At 37.2% G+C, this 21,329-nt stretch overlaps 1 protein-coding gene and 1 pseudogene across 4 annotated transcripts in view; one reads left to right on the top strand and one right to left on the bottom strand.

Moving 5' to 3' along the window:
* The window catches only part of LOC309858835 (serine/threonine-protein kinase Sgk3), a 144,811-nt gene that overhangs the window by 116,131 nt on the left and 7,351 nt on the right, over positions 1–21,329 (top strand). For all 3 annotated transcript variants that reach the window (XM_082719131.1, XM_082719130.1, XM_082719132.1), the window contains exons 9-15: positions 125–208; positions 324–455; positions 4,500–4,612; positions 4,703–4,739; positions 5,337–5,423; positions 15,668–15,763; positions 18,009–18,164. In XM_082719131.1, the coding sequence (XP_082575257.1) occupies positions 125–208; positions 324–455; positions 4,500–4,612; positions 4,703–4,739; positions 5,337–5,423; positions 15,668–15,763; positions 18,009–18,164 (705 nt within the window). The remainder of the gene's footprint in view (positions 1–124; positions 209–323; positions 456–4,499; positions 4,613–4,702; positions 4,740–5,336; positions 5,424–15,667; positions 15,764–18,008; positions 18,165–21,329) is intronic.
* LOC309857381 (dnaJ homolog subfamily A member 1 pseudogene) lies at positions 5,971–7,156 on the bottom strand (annotated as a pseudogene). The gene has a single exon. The product of its transcript is annotated as a dnaJ homolog subfamily A member 1 pseudogene (transcript).

The following is a 21,329-nucleotide window of genomic DNA, read 5'->3' as shown; positions in this document are numbered from 1 at the left end:
CATTATCTGTGTCCGATTTAGACTTTCTTTGTACATAATTTAAATATGAATTTGTTGACAAGTGACTTATTTCTATCAAAATATTGAAATGTCTAATTATTTGCACAATCTTTAACTACAACAGGTTCTTCTTGCAAAAAGGAAACTGGATGGAAAATTTTATGCTGTCAAAGTGTTACAGAAAAAAATAGTTCTCAACAGAAAAGAGGTAAAATAAAATAGTGTTGTTTATCCTAAATCCATTTTCTCAATTAACAGAATTGTTTCCTGGTATATAATACAAGTTGATCCTTTACTTTTTTTTTTTTTTTTTTTTTAAACAGCAAAAACATATCATGGCTGAACGTAATGTGCTTTTGAAAAATGTGAAACATCCATTTTTGGTTGGATTACATTACTCTTTCCAAACAACTGAAAAGCTTTATTTTGTTCTGGATTTTGTTAACGGAGGGGAGGTGAGTTTTATGATTAGTTTTCTAATCTTGATAGTGTTTAGAAAAACTAGAATAAAGTCATAGTTTTCCTCTGCTTCATAGTTTTTGGAAGACTAGGCCAGCATTAACAGCTATTGGACTCAAGATGCTGGCTAATAAGCACAAAGCAAGATACAGAGAACAGTAAACAAAGCTCTTAAGCAGCTTATGGTGTGTAGGTGGGAAGAGTCATAAAAGAACCTTGATGTGAAGCTGCAGACTTCATGGGTAATATAGCAAGAATAATACACTGAAACGTTAGAATAAAACATGATTTGTATTTAGATAATTACTGTCTCCACAGTTGCATATAAAGATTACTCTAGCCTGTCATTGTCTAAAGCATGCAAACTATAATCAGACAAGAAGATCCTCTAATAAAGAGTTCTGTGGTGAAGTCAGTGTGGAAAATGTTTCATGTTCTATCCCATTGGCAATTAACAGTATGTTTCTTGGTGATTCACAGTATGTTTCAGCATGTTAAAGACTTGAGTTCTGCCTTAAAAAAGCGAAGATTTCTTTGAAAGTATTTTCTTAGCATGCAGTCCCTTTTTGTTTGAACCAAATCTGTTAATAATATTCCCCAAAACTCTGAATTAGAAGGATATTGAAATACATTTTGGAAAACGCTACTGTCATGATAATAATTACAGAAGTAACTAACATGCATCAAGTATACTGAATGTGCCCAGGACTCTGGCTCTCTATTATTTTATCTTCATAACAATCCTGTTATATAAAATAAAGAAACTGAGGCACAGAGAAGCTAGGTAACTTGCTCAAGTTATGTGGTTAGTAAGTATTAGAACCAGGAATTGAACTCAGGCAGTGTGTGATTCCAGGATTTAGAGAGTGGACCACCCCCTGTTATTGTTTCTCAGTCCTCACACCTTTCTAATTTGATATCTGAGCTCCGAATGTCTCTAAAAATTATTTTCCCAGATTGTGTCCTAGACTTGACAAAAGGATCTTTCATCCCCTGGTCCTAGATCAGAGAGAGAGGAAAACAATTATTTCAAACTTAATAGAGTGTACTTAACTGTAGAATAAAGGAATTAGAAGGGAGACTGCAGGGGCGCCTGGGTGGCTCAGTGGGTTAAAGCCTCTGCCTTCGGCTCAGGTCATGATCCCAGGGCCCTGGGATCTAGCCCCGCATCGGGCTTTCTGCTCAGCAGGGAGCCTGCTTCCTCTTCTCTCTCTCTGCCTCTCTGCATACTTGTGATCTCTGTCTGTCAAATAAATAAATAAATAAAATCTTAAAAAAAAAAAAAAAAGAAGGGAGACTGCAAACCTGAAAGGTGATCAGACATACCTGGGTCATTTGTGGGCGAAGATAGTTAAAAGAATCATTATTCAACCCTGTGCAGTTGTATGACAAAAATGCCTCCTTGCTGAAGAGGCAAAACTTTGAAGGTTGAAGATTTGAAGTTTGTCATTTTATTCTGTGCGTACAGGAGTGCTAACATATAATGAGAATTTATTGAGGGCCTGGAACTTTGTAATTACTTTACCTGCATTATTTCAATTAATCACTATAACTCTTTGAGATAAATACTCTTCTAAGGCTCAGAGAAGTTAAGTAACTTCCTCAATGTCACCATGTTTTCTAGTATATGTCACGTCCTGGATTTAACCTGGACCTGAGTACCAGTCCGTGACTTTGAAATGTCCTGCAATTAGATTAGATTAGATTAGATTAGATCCTGTTGCAAGCTTCCTGCTTTGTCTGTGGCTTTTTGTCTTGTTTGGGGACCTTGCGTCTGATACCGTTTTACACAGTGATTGCTCATAAACTGAGTGGTAAAGGTGGGAAAATGTAGGCTTGTACTCTAAAAGATAAACTTGGCTAAGATAATGGGAAATAAAAAGAATGGAATAGAATGTTGGAGTTGGTGGAGGAGAAGCTAAATGGGACAGTAGTAGAAGGGCAATAAATACGAGAAAGTATAGAGAGAGGTAGGAGGGATATAATTTCATTATCGGTTTCCTGTTATTCTTACTAGTACTGTCCCCCTGACTTTTTTTTTTTTTTTTTTTTTTACGATTTTATTTATTTATTTATTTATTATTTATTTGAGAGGGAGAAACAGACTCTGCTGAGCAAGGAGCCCCGTGCGGGACTTGATCCCTCCTGGGATCGTGTCCGGAGCTGAAGGTAGTTGCTTAACCAGTTGAGCCACCCAGGTGTCTCTCTTTTTTTTTAAATTTAAATTCAGTTAGGCAACACATAGAACACCATTGGTTTTCAGATGTAGAGTTCAGTAATTCATCAGTTGATAGTCCCTCTGATTTTCATACTTAACAGTTTAACCTTGACATGTGTACTTACTTTGATATGATACTAGCAAATAGACAAGCCTTCCCAAACCTCAGCTTCCTCATTAGTTTTTTGCCTGAAACTAGTTGGGTAGGTTAAATAATACAAGCACATAAAGTCCTTGGCATGGTGCCTTTGATTTAGTTAGCTATCGTTGGTGTATGATCAGATTTTCATTTTGGGTAGTTTTCATTAATATTATATTGGATAGATGTGCTCAGATAAATAGAATATTACAGTACTATTAGTTACATCTAATAGAGGAAGTATAGTAGGGCTAAAAAGGAAGGAGTGTTTCAGAAATAATTAAAAGATAAAAACAGAAAAATTTATTCAATAGATAGAGAGGCTAACGGTAAAGGAACAGTCTAGATGAATCCCAAGCCAGGCTCCACATTCCTGCTCTGTCAGGATCTGTTATAACTGATCTTCACCATAACCTTTCAGAAGAGTTTAAGAAAAATTGGGGGATAGTTTTTGTAAGAGAAGTTAAGTGAATTGCATACAGAAAGAGAAGAACTAGAATTTGAATCCAAGTCTGATCAGCTTTAAAACCTGACTCTTCTCACTGTACCTTGTTGCCTCCCATGGCTCAGAGAGCTGGATAGAATGTCATTAAGGATAGAATACAGCAGCAGCAGTAAATCTGCAAAGAAGACAAGGGACTCTGTTCCAGACAAGTTGAACGTGTTGGCTTGTGAAATATTCCAGAAAAAGCAGCAGACATCATGTCTTTGCAGGAGAGGCTCCAAGCAGAGGTGTAGGTGGGGTATGTCCACATGAAAGACGTCAACACAGAGGTGGTTAAAATCACTGGATGGATCGGGTTACCTGCGCAGGGTATCCAGAGAAAAAATAACAGTGGAGAAACTGAGGCCAGACACATTGCTGTCCCTGAGGTATAAGGGGCTGGAAAGCAGCAGAGATGGAATTCTCCAGGGAAGAAGGAGCGAGATCATTGTTTTAGAAGCCAGGGAACTTTGAGTAAAGACCTAGGGCAAACTTCGCCCAGGCAGGTGACCTAATGAGAAAAGGACAGATTTGGTAAGAAATAAATATGATTTCAGAAGTACAGGAAATGAGCAGGAGAGGCTGCTGCTTAGTGCCAGCCATTTGCTACCACACTGGAATTTAGGCTTAATGTTGCTTCGCTTCCTCCCTCCCACCCCCAGAAGAAACCAAACCTGAATTTTTACTAAAAGTTTCTCCATTTTTAAATGTTAACAGTTAATTTAGATTTTTTTCTAAAAACAGTATTTGGCTCAAACACGTTGTATCTGTGGGTTATATTTGGTCTGCCGCCACTTGTTTCCAGTCTCTCTGAATAGTGTTTGATTTTTTTCTTTCTTTTTTTTTTTTTTTTTTCCAAATGAAACCACAGTCAGAAAAGGGGCTAGTGAGAGATCTTATTTCACTCCATGGCAATGTCAACATCATCAGTCTTGATTGATAATCTTTTCCAGAGTGGTAAGGACATTGCCATATTGAGGACTGAGGAATAAATGAGAGATGAGCAAGTTCAAGTTAGCAAGGGTAAGGAAAGACGTGTGGTTGAAGAGAGAACAGGGGGACACATACAGAGTGAGAGTTCTGTGCTTTTTATCTCATGTTCAGAAGAACCCCAATCCTATTTTTTGTATTTATAGGATATATTTGTTTCACTTTATGTGTGAATGATCCTAATACCCATTTCTTTTTCTATTTTACAGCTGTTTTTCCACTTACAAAGAGAACGGTCCTTTCCCGAACACAGAGCTAGGTTTTATGCTGCTGAAATTGCCAGTGCATTGGGTTACTTGCACTCCATCAAAATAGTGTACAGGTACGTTTTAATGTATTTCTTACAAAAACCTCTTTTTTTATTACTTTATTTCAGTTAATACTCAGTTTTGCTTTGCTTTCCTTTTAATAGAGACTTGAAACCAGAAAATATTCTTTTGGATTCAGTAGTAAGTATTATCTTTTTAAAAAATCTGCCAATTCTCAATTTTATTATCGTTATAGTTGGTGGAAAAAAGGCAGTCTCAAAGGGCACTTCATTCCATTTATGTAACAGTCTCCAAATGACAGAACTATAGAGATGGAAAACAGATGAATGGTTGCAAGGTGACAGGGACAGTGGGAATAGGGGAGTACAAAGATGAAGGGGTAGCATGAGTGTGTACCTTAGTTCCTTTGGGGTTATGGATAGTTTTCTATCTTGACAGTGGCAATAGTAACATAGATCTGTACATCTCTGCTGCATAGAACCACACTTACATATACACACACACAAATGCATATGTGTAAAAACAATAGTGAAAACTGAATAAAATGGTCAGTCTGGTTAACAGTAGTCTACCAATGTCAGTTTCCCAATTTTCATATTTTACTACAGTTATATAAGATACCAACATTGGGAGAAGCTGAGTAAGGAGTACACAAAACTCTATGTACTATTTTTGCAGTTTCCTGTGGGTCTGCGATTATTTCAAAGTAAAATGGTTTTAAAAATTGTCAGTTTATGCCCATGCATTGTTTTATCTTACTGCCCCTCTTTTTGTCAGGGACATGTTGTCTTAACAGATTTTGGGCTTTGTAAAGAAGGAATTGCTATATCTGACACGACGACAACATTTTGTGGGACACCAGAGGTAAGAAATAGGTTTCATTTGTTGTTTATGTAATCATGTGTAAAATATAAAAATGAATCACAAATTGCATATACAATATTTGAGATCAGAAAAGTAGAATAAAACTCTTGTTTCAGAAAGCTTTTAGCCACTTGTATATATCTGATAATCATCCCTTCAGAATGTTTAAAGTTTATTGATTGTATTTTTTTTGCTTTTATATTTGAGTTTATCCTTCATTTAACTTTTAAAATACTACTATAGTTGAATATTAAAACAAAAACAATAGCAAGGGGCGCCTGGGTGGCTCAGTGGGTTAAAGCCTCTGCCTTCGGCTCAGGTCATGATCCCAGGGTCCTGGGATCGAGCCCCACATCGGGCTCTCTGCTCAGCAGGGAGTCTGCTTCCTCCTCTCCCTCTGCCTGCTTCTCTGCCTACTTGTGATCTCTGTCTGTCAAATAAATAAATAAATAAAATCTTAAAAAAAAAAAAAAAAACCAATAGCAAGTAGTGAGCTACTCATTCACTACTGTATGTAAAATGCCAGCAGTGTTGTTCCCTGGCCCCATTAAGAGATCTGACACTGAACACACCCCTGGGATGATATTCATCATCCTCATATTCTTCCCCATTGTAATGGTGCCATCTTTCCTGATTTGGATCAAAGTCCACCAGTTCTACCTGGTCCATTTCATCAGTCTCTTCTACTTCCTTCCTCTTAGGTAGGAGTTTTTCCAGGAAAGAGAGTTTATCAGGAGAGAGAAAGCCATTCTCAGGAAAGTTTACCTTAAATTCGATGATGAGGCGACCCTTCTCGTATGGTCTACGATAAATTGGCATGCCTTCATTTAGCACACACTTGATATCTCTGTGCTTGGCAATTTGACCTGGGTGAGAAGTGATGACAGTGGTTCGGTTGTGAAGAGTAGATACTGGCTTTTGAAAACCGCACAGTGCCTCAACCAGCTGTATATCCATATACATGAAAATGTCTTCTTGCTGAGTAAAAACAGCATGGTCCTTCAGTTCTAAAACAATGATAGTATCTCCTGGTTCCTGTCCTGGTTCTTGATCTCCTTCACCATGGAATGTTATCTTCTGGCCATCTTCATGCCTTTGTCAATATGAACTTCTAGAATCTTCTCTCAAACTATCCTCCTTCCATTGCAGCTTTTACATCCATCTTTAGGACTGATCCGTTCCCCATGGCCCTGGCACTCCATGCACACAGATTGAATTTGCTAACCCATTCCAGGTCCTATCTGATGAATTCTTATTTGCATTCCATTACCTTGGCAATTGGGACAACATTCGACTGCTCCTTTCTTACCACCTCAGCCTTCACATTTATCGCAAATCACATTCTTTTGCAGAGCTGGTTTTCTTGTTGCACCATTATATAAATCTTCTAAGGTTACTGAGAGCTGATACACAACATTTTTACCTCTCCTTTCTCTCTACATTGTTCCTCTTCCTCCAAAAAGCATATCAAAGATGTCCATGGGGGAGACAAAAGTAACACCAACTCCACCTTCTTTAATTGCCTGTTCCCCTCCTTTGTCATATAACTCCCTTTTCTTTGTATCAGAGAGAACTTAGTAAACTTGAGAAATCTGTTTAAACTTCTCTCCTTCATTTGGATTCTTACCAGGGTGGTACTTCAAGGCCAGTTTCCTGTAGGCCTTTTTCAGTCCTTCTTGGGTGGCATTGGGTTTGACCCCCTAAACATCATAGTAAGTGGTTTCATTCACCATTTTCTACAGCCGGTGAGAGGCCCCGAGCATTTTGGAAAGTTCCCTGATTGTATTTTTAATTGTGATTATAAGCTACTGCAGATAACCCAACAAAGATATAAATTACGCTTATTTGTTTTTATCTTTTTTTTAAGATTTTATTTAAAGGCAAGTTAGTTAACATAGTGTATTATTAGTTTCAAGGGTAGAATTTAATGATTCATCAGTTGCATAGAACACCCAGTGCTCATTATATCGAGTGCCCTTAATGCCCATCACCCAATTACCCCATCCCCCCATATGGTTATTTGTTTTTAATGTTAAAAGTTTACTTTAGACTCTTTAAAGCATTTGATTAGATTTCTGATCCTTTTTTTAAAAAAATCAATCAGCATAAAGAATGTATTAAAATTGTAATGTTTACACCACACTAAATATATTAATACCATTGAAATATACACTTTAAAATGAGTAAATTGCATGGTATGTATCTAAGTAAAGCTGTTTTTTTTAAGTAAGTTAAAAGCAAATATGGCAAGATACTGACGTTGCCTATAATTAGTGGCCGCTATATTGGTTCTGTTTTCTCTTTTCTGTGTGATGAAAATATTTTATAATAAAATAGCCATGTATTTAACAGAGGAAAGTAAAGCAGTGGATGTAGAGGAAAGAAATCGTTAAGTCAGGGTGCTTAGGTGGCTCTGTCGGTTAAGCATCTGCCTTTAGCTCAGATCTGATCCCAGGGTCCTGGGATAGAGCCCTGCATCGGGCAGCCTGTTCAGCAGGGAGCCTGCTTCCCCCTCTCCCTCTGCAGCAGCCCTGCTTTTGCTCTCTTACTCACTCTCTCTGTCAAATAAATAAATAAAATCTCGAAGAAAACAAAAAAAGAAAACTACAAGTCAGAATTAATCAGAACATCTCATTGTCTAATCATGTTAGCTAGCAGAAAAATGTATCCTTCCATTTGAGACAAATAATAATAATCATTACAAGTTATGTTAAAGTCTTGGCATTCTACACACACACACACACACACACACACACTTAGTTTATTTTAAACTATCTTAATTCTAATGTATTTATAGTAATCTTAGAAGCCAGGTAATATTTCATCTTTTTTTAGAGTAATTGCAAATGTCATGATGAAATGTGTGATAAAAGGTTCACATGAGACTTTTAATCAAGATCAGAAAACTTAAGAAAAATTAAAAGTAAAAATCCTTTGAAATTTTTTTCCCTTCCTTTCTCTAATCTACCATAGCTCTTAGATATATTTGTAACCATTCTAGTTTGGTTTGTGTATGAAGAAACATTTTTTTGTCAATGTATACTGAGTTTTTAAAATATGGATGCATTTTTTTGTAAGCTATAACTCCTTTAAGTTGATTTTTTAAAAATTTTTTATTTAAATTCAATTAACTAACCTATAACGTATTATTAGTTTCAGAGGTAGAGGTCAGTGATTCATCAGCCTTATATAATACCCAGTGCTCATTACACCGTGTGTCCTCCTTAATGTCCATCATCCAGTACCCAATTTCCTTGGCCCCCTCCTCTCCAGGAAATAAACCCTGTTTATTTCCTAATATTAAGAGTCTCCTGCAGTTTATCTCCCTCTCTGATTTCTTCTTGTTTTATTTTTTCCTCTCTTCACCTCTGATCCTGTTTTGTTAAATTCCACATATGAGTGAGGTCATATGATAATTGTCTTTCTCTGAGTGACTTATTTCACATAATACCCTCTAGTTCTATCCACATCACTGCAAATGTCAAAATTTCATTTTTTGATGGCTTAGTAGTATTCCATTGTGTGTATACAGACACACACACACACACACACACACACACACACACATCTTCTTTATCCATTTATCTGTCAATGGACATCCGGGCTCTTTCCATAGTTTGGCTATTATGGACATTGTTACTATAAACATTGGGGTACAGGTGCCCTTACAGATCCCTACATTTGTATCCTTAGGGTAAATTCCTAGTAGTGCAATTGCTAGGTCTTAGAGTGGCTCTATTTTCAACTTCTTGAGGACCTCCATGCTGTTTTCCAGAGTGGCTGCACCAGCTTGCATTCCCATCAGCAGTGTAGGAGGGTTTTCCTTTCTCTGAATCCTCACCAAAATCTGTCATTTCCTGAGTGGTTCATTATAGCCATGCTGACTAGTGTGAGGTGGTATCTCATTGCGATTTTGATCTATATTTCCCTGATGCCAAGTGATGTGGAACATTTCTTTCATGTGTCTGTTGACCATTTGTGTGTCTTCTTTGAAGAAATGTCTGCTAATGTCTTCTGCCCATTTCTTGATTAGATTATTTGTTCTTTGAGCATTGAGTTTGATAAGTTCCTTATAAATTTTGGATACTAGCCCTTTATCTTATATCTCATTTAAAACATCTTCTCCCATTCTGTCAATTGTCTTTTGGTTTTGTCCTTTGCTGTGCAAAAGCTTTTCATCTTGATGAAGTCCCAATAGTTCATTTTTGCCTTTGTTTCCCTTGCCTTTGGAGACATGTCTACCAAGAAGTTGCTGCCTGTGTTCTCCCCTAGGATTTTGATGGATTCCTATCTCACATTTGGGTCTTGCTTCCATTTTGAGTCTACTTTTGTGTATGGTGTCAGGAAGTGGTTCACTTTCATTCTTCTGAATATACATACAGAAGAAAGCTGTCCCAGTTTTCCCAGCACCATTTCTTGAAGAGACTGTCTTTTTTCCATTGGACATTCTTTCCTGCCTTGTCAAAGTTTGTTTGACCATAGAGTCGAGGTTCCATTTGTGGGCTCTCTATTCTGTTCCATTGATCTATGTGTCTGTTTTTATGCCAGTACCATATCATCTAGATGGTTACAACTTTGTATTAGAGCTTGAAGTTTTATTACACCAGCTTTGGCCACCTTTTGCAACATTCTTTTGGCTATTCAGGGTCTTTTCTGATTCCATACCAATTTTAGGATTCTTTGTTCCAGCTCTATGAAAAAAGTTGATGGTATTTTGATAGGGATTACATTAAATGTATATATTGCTCTAGGTATCATAGACATTTTAATGATATTTGTTCTTCATGAGCATAGAACATTTTTCCATTTCTTTGTGTCTGCCTCAATTTCTTTCATGAGTATTCTGTAATTTTCTGAGAACAGATCCTTTGCCTCTTTGGTTAGGTTTATTCCTAGGTATCTTACAGTTTGGGGTACCATTGTAAATTGGATCTACTCCTTAATTTCTCTTTCTTCTGTCTCACTGTTAGTATATAAACATGTAACTGATTTCTGTGCATTGATTTTTTTTATCCTGCCACTTTGATGAATTTCCATATGAGTTCTAGCAATTTGGGGGTAGAATTTTTTGGGATTTCCACATAGAGTATCATGTCATTTGTGAAGAGTGAGAATTTGACTTCTTTGCCAGTTCAGGTGCCCTTTATCTCTTTTTGTCTGATTGCTGAGGCTAGGACTTCTAGTACTGTGTTGAACAACAATGGTGAGAGTGGATATCTCTGCCATATTCCTGACCTTAGGGGAAAAGCTCTCAGTTTTTCTCCACTGAGAATGATATTCACTGTGGGCTTTTGATATGTGGCTTTTGTGATATAATTAATTTTATTTTGTGTATGGTGGAAACAATGCTGTACTTCATTAAATGCTTTTTCTGCATCTGTTGAGAGGATCATCTGGTTCTTGTCCTTTTTTAATTAATGTGTAATATATCACATTGATTTGCAGAGGTTGAACAACCCTTGCAGCCCAGGAATAAATCCCACTTGGTCATGGTGAATAATCCTTTTAATGTACTTCTGGATCCTATTGGCTAGGATTTTGGTGAGAATTTTGGCATCTGTGTTCATCAGGGATACCGGTCTGTAATTCTCCTTTTTGGGAGGGTCTTCGTCTGTTTTTGGGATCAAGGTAATATTGGACTCATAAAAAGAATTTGGACATTTTCCTTCCATTTCTATTTTTTGAAACGGCTTCAGAAGAATAGGTATTAGGTCTTCTTTAAATATTTGGTAGAATTTCCCTGGGAAGCCATCCAGCTCTGGACTCTTGTTTGTTGGAAGATTATTGATTACTGCTTCAATTTCTTTTCTGGTTATCAATCTGTTCAGATTTTCTATTTCTTCCTAGTTCAGTTTTGGTAGATTCTACATCTCTAGGGATGCATCCATTTCTTTCAGATTGCCTCATTGTTGGCATATAGTTGCTCTAATATGTTCTTATATTGGTGGTGGTTATAATTTCTCCCTTTCATTCATGATTTTACTTGGGTCCTTTCTCTTTTCTTTTTGATAAGTCTGGCCAGGGATTTATCAGTTTATTAATTCTTTCAAAGAATCAGCTCCTAGTTTCCTTGATCCATTCTACTGTTCTTTTGGTTTCTATTTCATTGATTTCTGCTCTAATCTTTATTAATTTTCTTCTCCTGCTGGATTTAGGCTTTATTTGGTGTTCTTTCTCTAGCTCCTTTAGGTGTAAGGTTAGGTTGTGTATTTGAGATCTTTCCTGTTTTCTTGAGAAAGGCTTATATTGCTATCTCCTTCCCTTTTAGGACCACTTTTGCTGTGCCCCAAAGATTTTGAACAGTTGTATTTTCATTTTCATTTGTTCCTATGAATTCTTTAAATTCTTTAATTTCCTGGTTGACTCATTTCTTCTTTCATAGGATGCTCTTAGCCTACTTGTATTTCAGTTCTTTCCACCTTTCCTCTTGAGACTGAGTTCCAGTTTCAAAGCATTGTGGTCTGAAAATATGCAGGGAATGATCCCAGTCTTTTGGTACTGTTGGGACTTGATTTGTGACCCAGTATGTGGTCTGCTGTGGAGACTGTTCCATGAGCTTGAGAAGAATGTTTATTCTGTTGCTTTAGGGTAGTATGCTCTGAATATATCTGTGAAGTCCATCTGGTCCAATGTGTCATTCAGAGCCCTTGTTCCTTGTTGATCTTCTGATTAGATGATCTGTCCATTGCAGTGAGTGGAATGTTAAAGTCCCCTACTATTATCAGTGTGTTTCTTTAATTTTGTTACTAATTGGTTTATATAAATGGCTGCTCCCATGTTAGGGGCATAATTGTTCACAATTGTTTGATCTTGTTGGACAGACCCTTTAATTTTGATACTGTGTCCTTCCTCATCTATATTACAGTCTTTGGTTTAAAGTCTAATTTGTCTGATATTAGGATTGCCACCCAGCTTTCTTTTGATGTCCATTAGCATGATAAATGGTTTTCCATCTCCTCACTTTAAATCTGGAGGTGTCTTGGAGTCTAAAAAGAGTCTCTTACAGACAGCATATCAATGGATCTTGCTTTTTTATCCAATCTGATACCCTATGTCTTTTGATTGGGGCATTTAGGCCATTTAAATACAGAGTAACTATTGAAATATAAGAATTGAGTGCCATTGTACTAACTATAAATTGACTATTTCTGTGTATATTGTCTCTGTACCTTTCTGATCTCTGTTACCTTTGGGCTTTCTCTTCACTGAAAGTATCCCTTTTAATATTTCTTGGAGGACTGGTTTGGTAATCACAAATTCTTTTTGTTCCTGTTTGTCTTGGAAGCTTTTTATCTCTCCTCCTATTTTGAATGACATCCTTGCTGGATAAAGTATTCCTGGCTGCGTATTTTTCTCATTTAGTACCCTAAATAGATCATGCCAGTTCTTTCTGGCCTGCCAGGTTTCTCTGGATAGGTCTGCCTCCAATCTAATGTTTTTACCCTTGAAGGTCTGTCTGAGATTTGCAAGTTTCACTGTTATATGTCAAGGTGTTTACCTGTTTTTATTTATTTTGATGGGGCTTTGTCTGTGTCTCCTGGACTTGGATGCCTGTTTCCTTTCCTAGATTAGGGCATTCTCCACTATAATTTGCTCCAGTATACCTTCTGCCTGTCTCCCCTTCCTCTCCTGGGATCCCAATTCTAATACTGTTTTGGTTTATGGTATCACTTATGACTCTAATTCTCCCTTGATACCCAATTGTTTCTCTCTTTTTCAGAGCTGCTTTATTTACCAACATTTTGTCTTCTATATCACTAATTCTCTCTTCTGCCTCATTTATCCTAGCGGTTAGAGCCTCCATTTTTTATTACATTTTATTAATAGCCTTTTTTATCTTGACTTTATTAGATTTTAGTTCTTTTATTTCTCCAGAAAGGGATTCTCTAGTATTTTCCATGCTTTTTTCCAGTACAGCTAATATCTTTATAATCATTATTCTGAACTCTAATTCCAAAATCATACTTATATCTACACTGATTAGGTTTCTGGCCATCAGTACCGCCTCTTGTTCTCTTTGTAGAGGTGAGTTTTTCTGTCTTGGCATTCTGTTCAGAGAAGAATAGATGGACAAGAAAACAAAATACTAAAGTGGAAACAACAACCCCAAACAAATCAGAAGAATGCTGAAACCGGGGTGAAAAAAATTAAAATTTAAAAGAAGAGAGAAAATAGTCAAGCAGGTGAACAGAACAGACCAATCCACTGGATCCTGTGTGTATTTTAGTCTGTTTATTAGAAAACTGATACTAAAATTGTGAAGAAAGAAAAAATAAATAAATAAATAAATAAATAGATAAAATAAATGTACAAAAATAAATTTAAATATATTGAGAAGATAGAATGGTACGTAAAAATGAAAATTAAAGGACAAAAAAAAAAAAAAGAATATAAACAGAGCAGTACACTATATCCTGAGAGTATTTTGGTTTGTTTGTTAGAAGAATCTACATCCCAAAATTGGGAAGAGAGAAAAAGTTATATTACACACACACAAAAATTAAATGCACTGAAAAGCTAGAATGTAACTGTGAAGACAAAAATTTAAAAAGACTGTAACAAACAGAAAGAAGAAAAAAGAATATAATTAAACAAGTGAAGGAAATAGAGCAATATACTAGACTCTGGGTATATTTTGGTCTATTAGAAGAAACTGAATCACAAAATTGTAAAGAAAGAAAAAATATGTATATACACACAAAAATAAAATTAAATATAAAATACAAAATGAAATACAAAAAAATAGAATATAAGTGTAAAAATGAAAGTTAAAAAAGATTTTTAAGAAGTTGATTAAAAAAAAGAATTGGTGGAAAGAGGAAAAACTTAAAATTGAGAGCCTAAAGAATCATGGGGGGGAAAACATAAATTCTATATACCATTTTACCATAGCCCTGGAGTTTTGTAGTTCTGTGTGATTGATAAACGTGGTCTTAGCCAGATGTTCTTGGTAATCTTCTGGGGAGCCTATTGCAGTGGTTCTCAGGTGTCTTTGCCTGTGCAGAATTAACCCGTGGTTTATCTTCCCATATATTGCTTTGAATTCAATTCTCAGTCCTTCCTACTTTGCAGAAAATGGTCACTTTTCTATTTATAGAATTGCAGCTATTCTTTTTCTTAGATCTCCAGTTGAGTTGGCCAGTGTTCAGAATGATTTGATACCTAGCTGAATTCCTGGGGCCAGATGAAATTAAGGTCTCCTACTCCTCTGTCATCTTGGACTATCTCAGATGTATATTGATTGTACAGTTATAAAAATCTTTTAAGTCCTATAGTTTTTAGAGAGGAAACACAAGTTTTTTGGTCATCTAAATCCAAATGTAGTCAGAAATTGCTAAACCCTTTCAGTATATTTTCCCATTTTTTGGTTCACATTTTTTTTTTAAGATTATTTATTTACTTATTAGAGAGAGAGAGAGAGAGAGAGAGAGAACAGACAAGCAGGGAAAGTGGGAGAGGGAGAAGCAGGAGCCTGACACGGGCTTGATCTCAGGACCTGGGATCATGACCCAAGCAGAAGGCAGATGCTTAACAACTGAGCCACCCAGGTGGCCTGGATCACATTTTTTTTTGAAAAAGCCTAAGAAGAATTATTTCCTTATTTCATATAGGAAGAAAAAACATATATTTTAGAAATCTCAAATTCAAATTCACCATGTTATATGTGTGAAATTATGATGTTTAAATGTTTTACAAATAAAAATTGCATAGCCATCTAATAATTTACACAACTTTTCTAAATAATGTTAGAGAATTATGTAGTAATTATAGTAATTACTTTAGTAATTAATAGTAATTACTCATAATTCTCTAATAACAGTTCTTTTTTCTTTGATGGAAGAGAAAAATGGATTATAATTTCCTTATTAAAAATTCTTTCTTTAAAAGAATTTCTTAAAGAAAGAAAAGAAAGAATTTCTTTAATTCTTTAAGAGAAACAGTTATAAATGATGACCAGAGGAATTTCTAAAATAAATTAATCTTGTGAAAGACTCTCCCTGCCCCCCAGCCCAATACCTAGTTTAACATTGTGTTACAGATTTCTGCATTTGTTTTCCTCTTCTGTTCACCCTAATTGCATCCCATCTGTTGGGAGGAAGTGATTGAATACCCAATGAATTAAAAATCTAGATAATGTTTTTAGTATCATAGTAGCATCTTAGATTTGTTAAATTTCTTAATTATTCCTAAATTTTATCATGAGTTATTTATTGAGTTGCTCTAATATTTAATGTTTTCCATAGTACCTTGCTCCTGAAGTAATCCGAAAACAGCCCTATGACAATACTGTAGATTGGTGGTGCCTCGGTGCTGTTCTCTATGAAATGCTGTATGGATTGGTATGTATTTCTGCTCTTTCATTATTATTTCAATATATTTTCATTGTTTTAAGTTGTCTCTCTTTTTTATTAATCCCAGGGACTCTTAGATAACATTGATGGAGTATTAGTAACCTGGTTAAATGCATCTAAAATCACATTAGGAATATACACAAAAGGAAAAACTTTTCCTTTGTTACTAATCTTTTAATTATTATTAATTATTTCTCTGTCATATGAATCACTACTTAGACTAATCCGGTATTCCCATCCTACTTGCATTTTTTAGAAATAGACATTAGCTATAACATTATTATTATTTACTTTCATACAGTTTACCCCATCATTCTACCCAGTTTCAAAAAGATAGAAGGAGGGCGCCTGGGTGGCTCAATGGGTTAAGCCACTGCCTTCGGCTCAGGTCATGATCTCAGGGTCCTGGGATCGAGTCCCGCATCGGGCTCTCTGCTCAGCAGGGAGCCTGCTTCCTCCTCTCTCTCTCTGCCTGCCTCTCTGCCTACTTGTGATCTCTCTCTGTCAAATAAATAATAAATAAAATCTTTAAAAAAAAAAAAAAAAAAAGAAGGAAAAGATTTTTGTATTTATTAGAAGATCATATCTTTTGGTTGCCTTGTGTTTTATTTTTATAGGATTAATACTGGTGCTCTACTTTTTCTGCTGTTGGAAACCCTCTATTCCTTTTACTGCAAACATGTCTAGATTTTATTGAAAAAAAAGAATGTTCACTATGAAATCATTTACCCCAGTTTTTATTAATTGACACATAAGGCTAACCAGTGCTTCTGATTAACATGTGTAAAGTTATTCACTATATTAATTAATATTCCAACCAGGGACGCCTGGCTGGATCAGTTGGAGGGACATGCGACTCTTGATCTTGGTCTCTTGACTTTAAGCCACATGTTGGGTGTAGAGATTACTAAAATAAAAATAAATAAAATATATCATTACAACCAAAAGCAAGCAATTTAGGACTTTGGTTAGTTTACATATTTTTGTAGGAACAATATATATTTTTCTTTACACTTTTTGAGGTATTTAGAGCAGTTTCTAAAGTTCTTTTGTGATTTCATGAGTGTCCAGCAGCCCCATGCTGGAGACCTTGTGCTTATCACCCATGCTGCTGCCCACACTAAGCTAAATATTACCATCAGCAGAGACCTGACCTGGGGCTCGGTTTTTTTTGTTTCACTTTTTGTTTTATGTGGGAATTCCCCGCCCCCAAAAACTGGGGAGCTCTCAGTGAAATCTAAAACATGAGGTGCATGTTAGTGCATTTGTCTTACAGGGCTAACTTTGAATGATAGATTCCTATGACAACCAACACTGTCTCTTCTTTGCCGTTGCTTATTAAAAGATCTCATTTTCTGGTAATGCTATTGACTTGGAACACCTGATATACTTTCCTTTCTTTAAATGCTAGGTATTTGCTGTCCTGATATTTTTTGAATCCTTTAAATTTCTTCAGAGAACTATGAAAGTGGAAAATACTGTCATTGTATGTAAAATGCAGTTGATTCAAAAGGGAACATTTGAAACATATACTTCAATAATGATACTTATATTAACTTTTTAAAAATAAAGTTTCAATTTTAAAAAGTAAAAACATTTTTCTTTCCTGTAAAAAAGAAAATAACAAGCTATATAGCTGCCTTAACATTAAAAATTATTTTTGGTGTAAAAGTTAACTTGATGGTTAATGGGCTACTCCTCATTTTGAAGCTGTACAGGTCTTCAGGCTGTAACAATAGAATTGTAATTCTGCAGTGTGCACCCATAATGCTGCCATCACCACAAGCACGTAGGAAGGAGCACTTCTTCAGGTCTTCATCTCTATTGGAAATCTCTGTTTTAATTCATTTATTTCCAAGTCTCAAGAAACTATTTAATATTTGATCTATGTGAATCTCTGAGTGGAGTCATTCTTTCCTTATGCTGCTAATGAGATTGGCGCTTTTCTCTAAAACGGATACTATTACAAGTTTTACACAGTTTACACCTATCTGCAGGGTGGTCTTGAACATTCAGCAAGCGCATATTGGGCTCCACATGTGCTGGGTTCTACACCCTCTTCAGCTTGGAGACCACCCTACAGATGTACACATGCCCACAAGGCCTGTGCATTCTAGATCTGTCCAGACCCACACTGATCCCTGTAGAGCAAGGCCAAATCCAACTCTTTCAACCCCATTTCCGCATAGCTTAATTAACCCTAATTCTATTTTCTTTTTTTTCTCCCCACCAGCCTCCTTTTTATTGCCGAGATGTTGCTGAAATGTATGACAATATTCTTCACAAGCCCCTGAGTTTGAGGCCAGGAGTGAGCCTCACAGCCTGGTCCATTCTGGAAGAACTCCTAGAAAAAGACAGGCAAAATCGACTTGGTGCCAAAGAAGACTTTGTATGTACATTCTTCCCAGTACCTGCTTTATTTAAAGCTTATTTTAAGATTTGAAGATAAATTCTTATTTTATGTGTCATTTACTGGGACGTATACAGCCCTTAAATAGCACCATGGGAAGGAAGCATGCTTGTCCCAGCAGTTCTCCACCAGTGTTTATGGGTTTGAAGCACTTAGATAGGCTTTCCATTTGATCTTCAGAACAGTTCGAGCCTCTCCTCTTCATCCCTCCCATCCTGTTTTCACACCCTGTTACTTATTTTTCATTTATAAGAATTTTTCCCCCCTTTTTAAAAAAATGTGTGGCATGCATTTTTTTGGTTACCTAAACTTTTAAATCATTTTACTTAAGAATTTATTGAGTGCCTCCTGTCTGCATGAGGTAATGCCTTTTGCCTAATAACTTTTATTCTGAGAATTTGGTGACACCTCCCTGAGGTAATTATAGAAACTATAGGTTTCTTTGTTTGTTTGTTTTTCTTTAACAAATCAGGGCAATTAGGGGCACCTGGCTGGCTCAGTCAGTGAATGGAGTATGCAGTCAATAAATGGAGTCTTGATCTCAGGGTTATAGGTTTGAGCACCATAATGGGTGGAGCAATTACTTAAATATAAAAAATCTTTTTAAAAATTAGGGTAATTAAGTGACTTGTGTAGCTACTGGTGTTACGGTCTGGTATCAGTAAATTCATGACCTTTTGGGAATATGAACTTTTTTTTTTTCTTAAAGATTTTATTTATTTACTTGACAGACAGAGATCACGAGGAAGCAGAGAGGCAGGCAGAGACAGAGGGGAAAGCGGGCTCCCAGCTGAGCAGAGAGCCCGATGCGGGGCTCAATCCCAGGACCCTGAGATCATGACCCGAGCCGAAGGCAGAGGCCCTAACCCACTGAGCCACCCATGCGCCCCGGAATATGAACTTTTAAATTCATTTAAATTTATCAGAAATTCAGGACACCTGTGTTGCTCAGTCGGTTAAGCAGCTGCTTTTGGCTTAGGTCATGATCCCAGGTTCCTAGGGTTGAGTCTCACATTGGGCTCTTTGCTCAGCAAGCATTTGCTTCTCCCTCTGCCTGCCTCTCCACCTGCTTGTACTCTCTCTCTCTTTCTGACAAATAAATAAAATCTTAAGATTTATTTATTTATTTATTTGGCAGACAGAGATTACAAGTAGGCAGACAGGCAGGCAGAGAGAGAGGAGGAAGCAGGCTCCCTGCTGAGCAGAGAGCCCAATGCAGGGCTTAATTCCAGGACCCTAGGATCATGACCTGAGCCAAGGCAGAGGCTTAACCCACTGAGCCACCCCGGCGCCCCCAAATAAATAAAATCTTAAAAAATAAATTTCTCACACTCTAAGGGGCTGTTTATCAGTTGTGAACTTGCACTTGAATAACAAATTTGTATGTACTGCTATGTCCCTCCCACACTCCCCAGTTCAGTAGGTTGCTCTGTCAACAGTTTTCCATCTAGCTTGGATTCATTCCATAGTCCATTGTTTCATTCAGTCTTGTTAATGCTTTACACCTTCTCACCCCTGGTCCTTTTATGCATATCCCTGGCAGAAATCCCAACCCTGGCTGAATCTAGTTCTTATCTTCTGGGCTGCTGTATAGTGCTGAAGAAGGTTGCAGCACTGGGCATACTGGAAGCACTGCGAAGTTCCAGTGACTAGTCTCCCCTGTGCTTCACCACTGCCTGGTGATGCTCTTGTGTTTCTCTAGCTGCTTCTTCTCCTCTCTGTCTTAACTATTTCAGATGTTCTGCAAATTTCCAGACTCCTTTTCTCCTTATTCACTTTTAGCAGATGATCTTGCCTTCTGAATTATAGGGAAAACAGAAATCAGCAGAGCAGAACAAACTCAGTCAAACAAACTCACTGTCAGATTTGCAGACCCACATGCCCCTGCTCGCTGACGTTTCCTTCTTTCTAATGTAGTAGAAAAGGCCAGTTTCCACCTCTGCACTGGATCCTGACTCCTCACAGGGAACCCTGTGCATGCCTTTTTTCCACACAGATAACTACTTCCTTTTGTGAGGGGTCCTTCCAGTCGATAATTAAACATTATCAAGTCTCTTGCTTCTTCTTCTTTTATTTTTAAGATTTTATTTATTTATTTGACAGACAGAGATCACAAGGCAGAGAGGCGGGCAGAGAGAGGGAAGGGAAGCAGGCTCCCTGCTGAGGAGCCTCCCTACGCAGGGCTCCATCCCAGGACCCTGGAATCATGACCTGAGCCAAAGGCAGAGGCTTTAACCCACTGAGCCACCCAGGCGCCCCAAGTCTCTTGCTTCTTAAATCAAAACCCTTCAACCATGCTCTCCTGCCAGGTAATACTTTTTCCCTTCACAGCCAAACTTGCTAAAAGTTTCTGTACTCATTTTTAATTTCCCAGTCTCTTCTCATTTCTCCATTTACCAAAAATAGCTACTAAAATTGCTGAATCAGGGGCACATGGGTGCCTCAGTCAGCTAAGCGTCTGCCTTTAGCTCAGGTCATGATCCCAGGGTCCTGGGATCAAGTGCCACATTGGGCTCCTTGCTCAGTGGGGGAGTTGGCTTCTCCGTCTGCCTGCGGCTCCCCTGCTAATCCCCTCCCACCTCTCTCTCTCTGACAAATAAGTAAAATCTTTAAAAAAATAAACTTCCGGTACTCTTGTGACATAGGCTTCCACAAGATCCCGCAGTCATCTCATGCTTTCCTTTCTGTATTTCTGGGCCTTCTTCCATATGTTCCGTGTAAGATCCTTTATTCAACCTGATGGTTAAGTGTTGTGGTTTCTTGTGGTTGTCCTAAACCCTCTTCCTTCTTCTGTGCTCTGTTCTGGACAGTCTTAGTTAGCCCAGTGGCTTTGGTTATCTGTATGTCTTCATTTCACATGTTCATCACTCCAATCCAGACCTCTCTTCTGAACTTGGGACTAATAGGATATCTGCCTGTTCAACACCCTTCGGATTTCTGCAGAGAACTTCAAACATCGCATGTTCCAAATTGAACTTCTGCCATTTTCTTTTTGTGTGTGTCTGGTCTGAAATCTGAGTCATTCTTGACTCCTCTTTCTTCCTTACTTCCATATTCAGTGGGCAGCCAGATCCTATTGTATTTACTTCCTAAATCTTTCCCTCATCCTCACACTTTTTTACTCCTACTGTGACTATTCTTTTT

This window comes from Mustela nivalis (assembly GCF_964662115.1).
Source record: "Mustela nivalis genome assembly, chromosome: 2".
Classification (NCBI taxonomy): Eukaryota; Metazoa; Chordata; class Mammalia; order Carnivora; family Mustelidae; genus Mustela; species Mustela nivalis.
The sequence above is the reverse complement of the archived record's forward strand: the minus strand, read 5'-3'. Positions and strand labels throughout refer to the sequence as shown.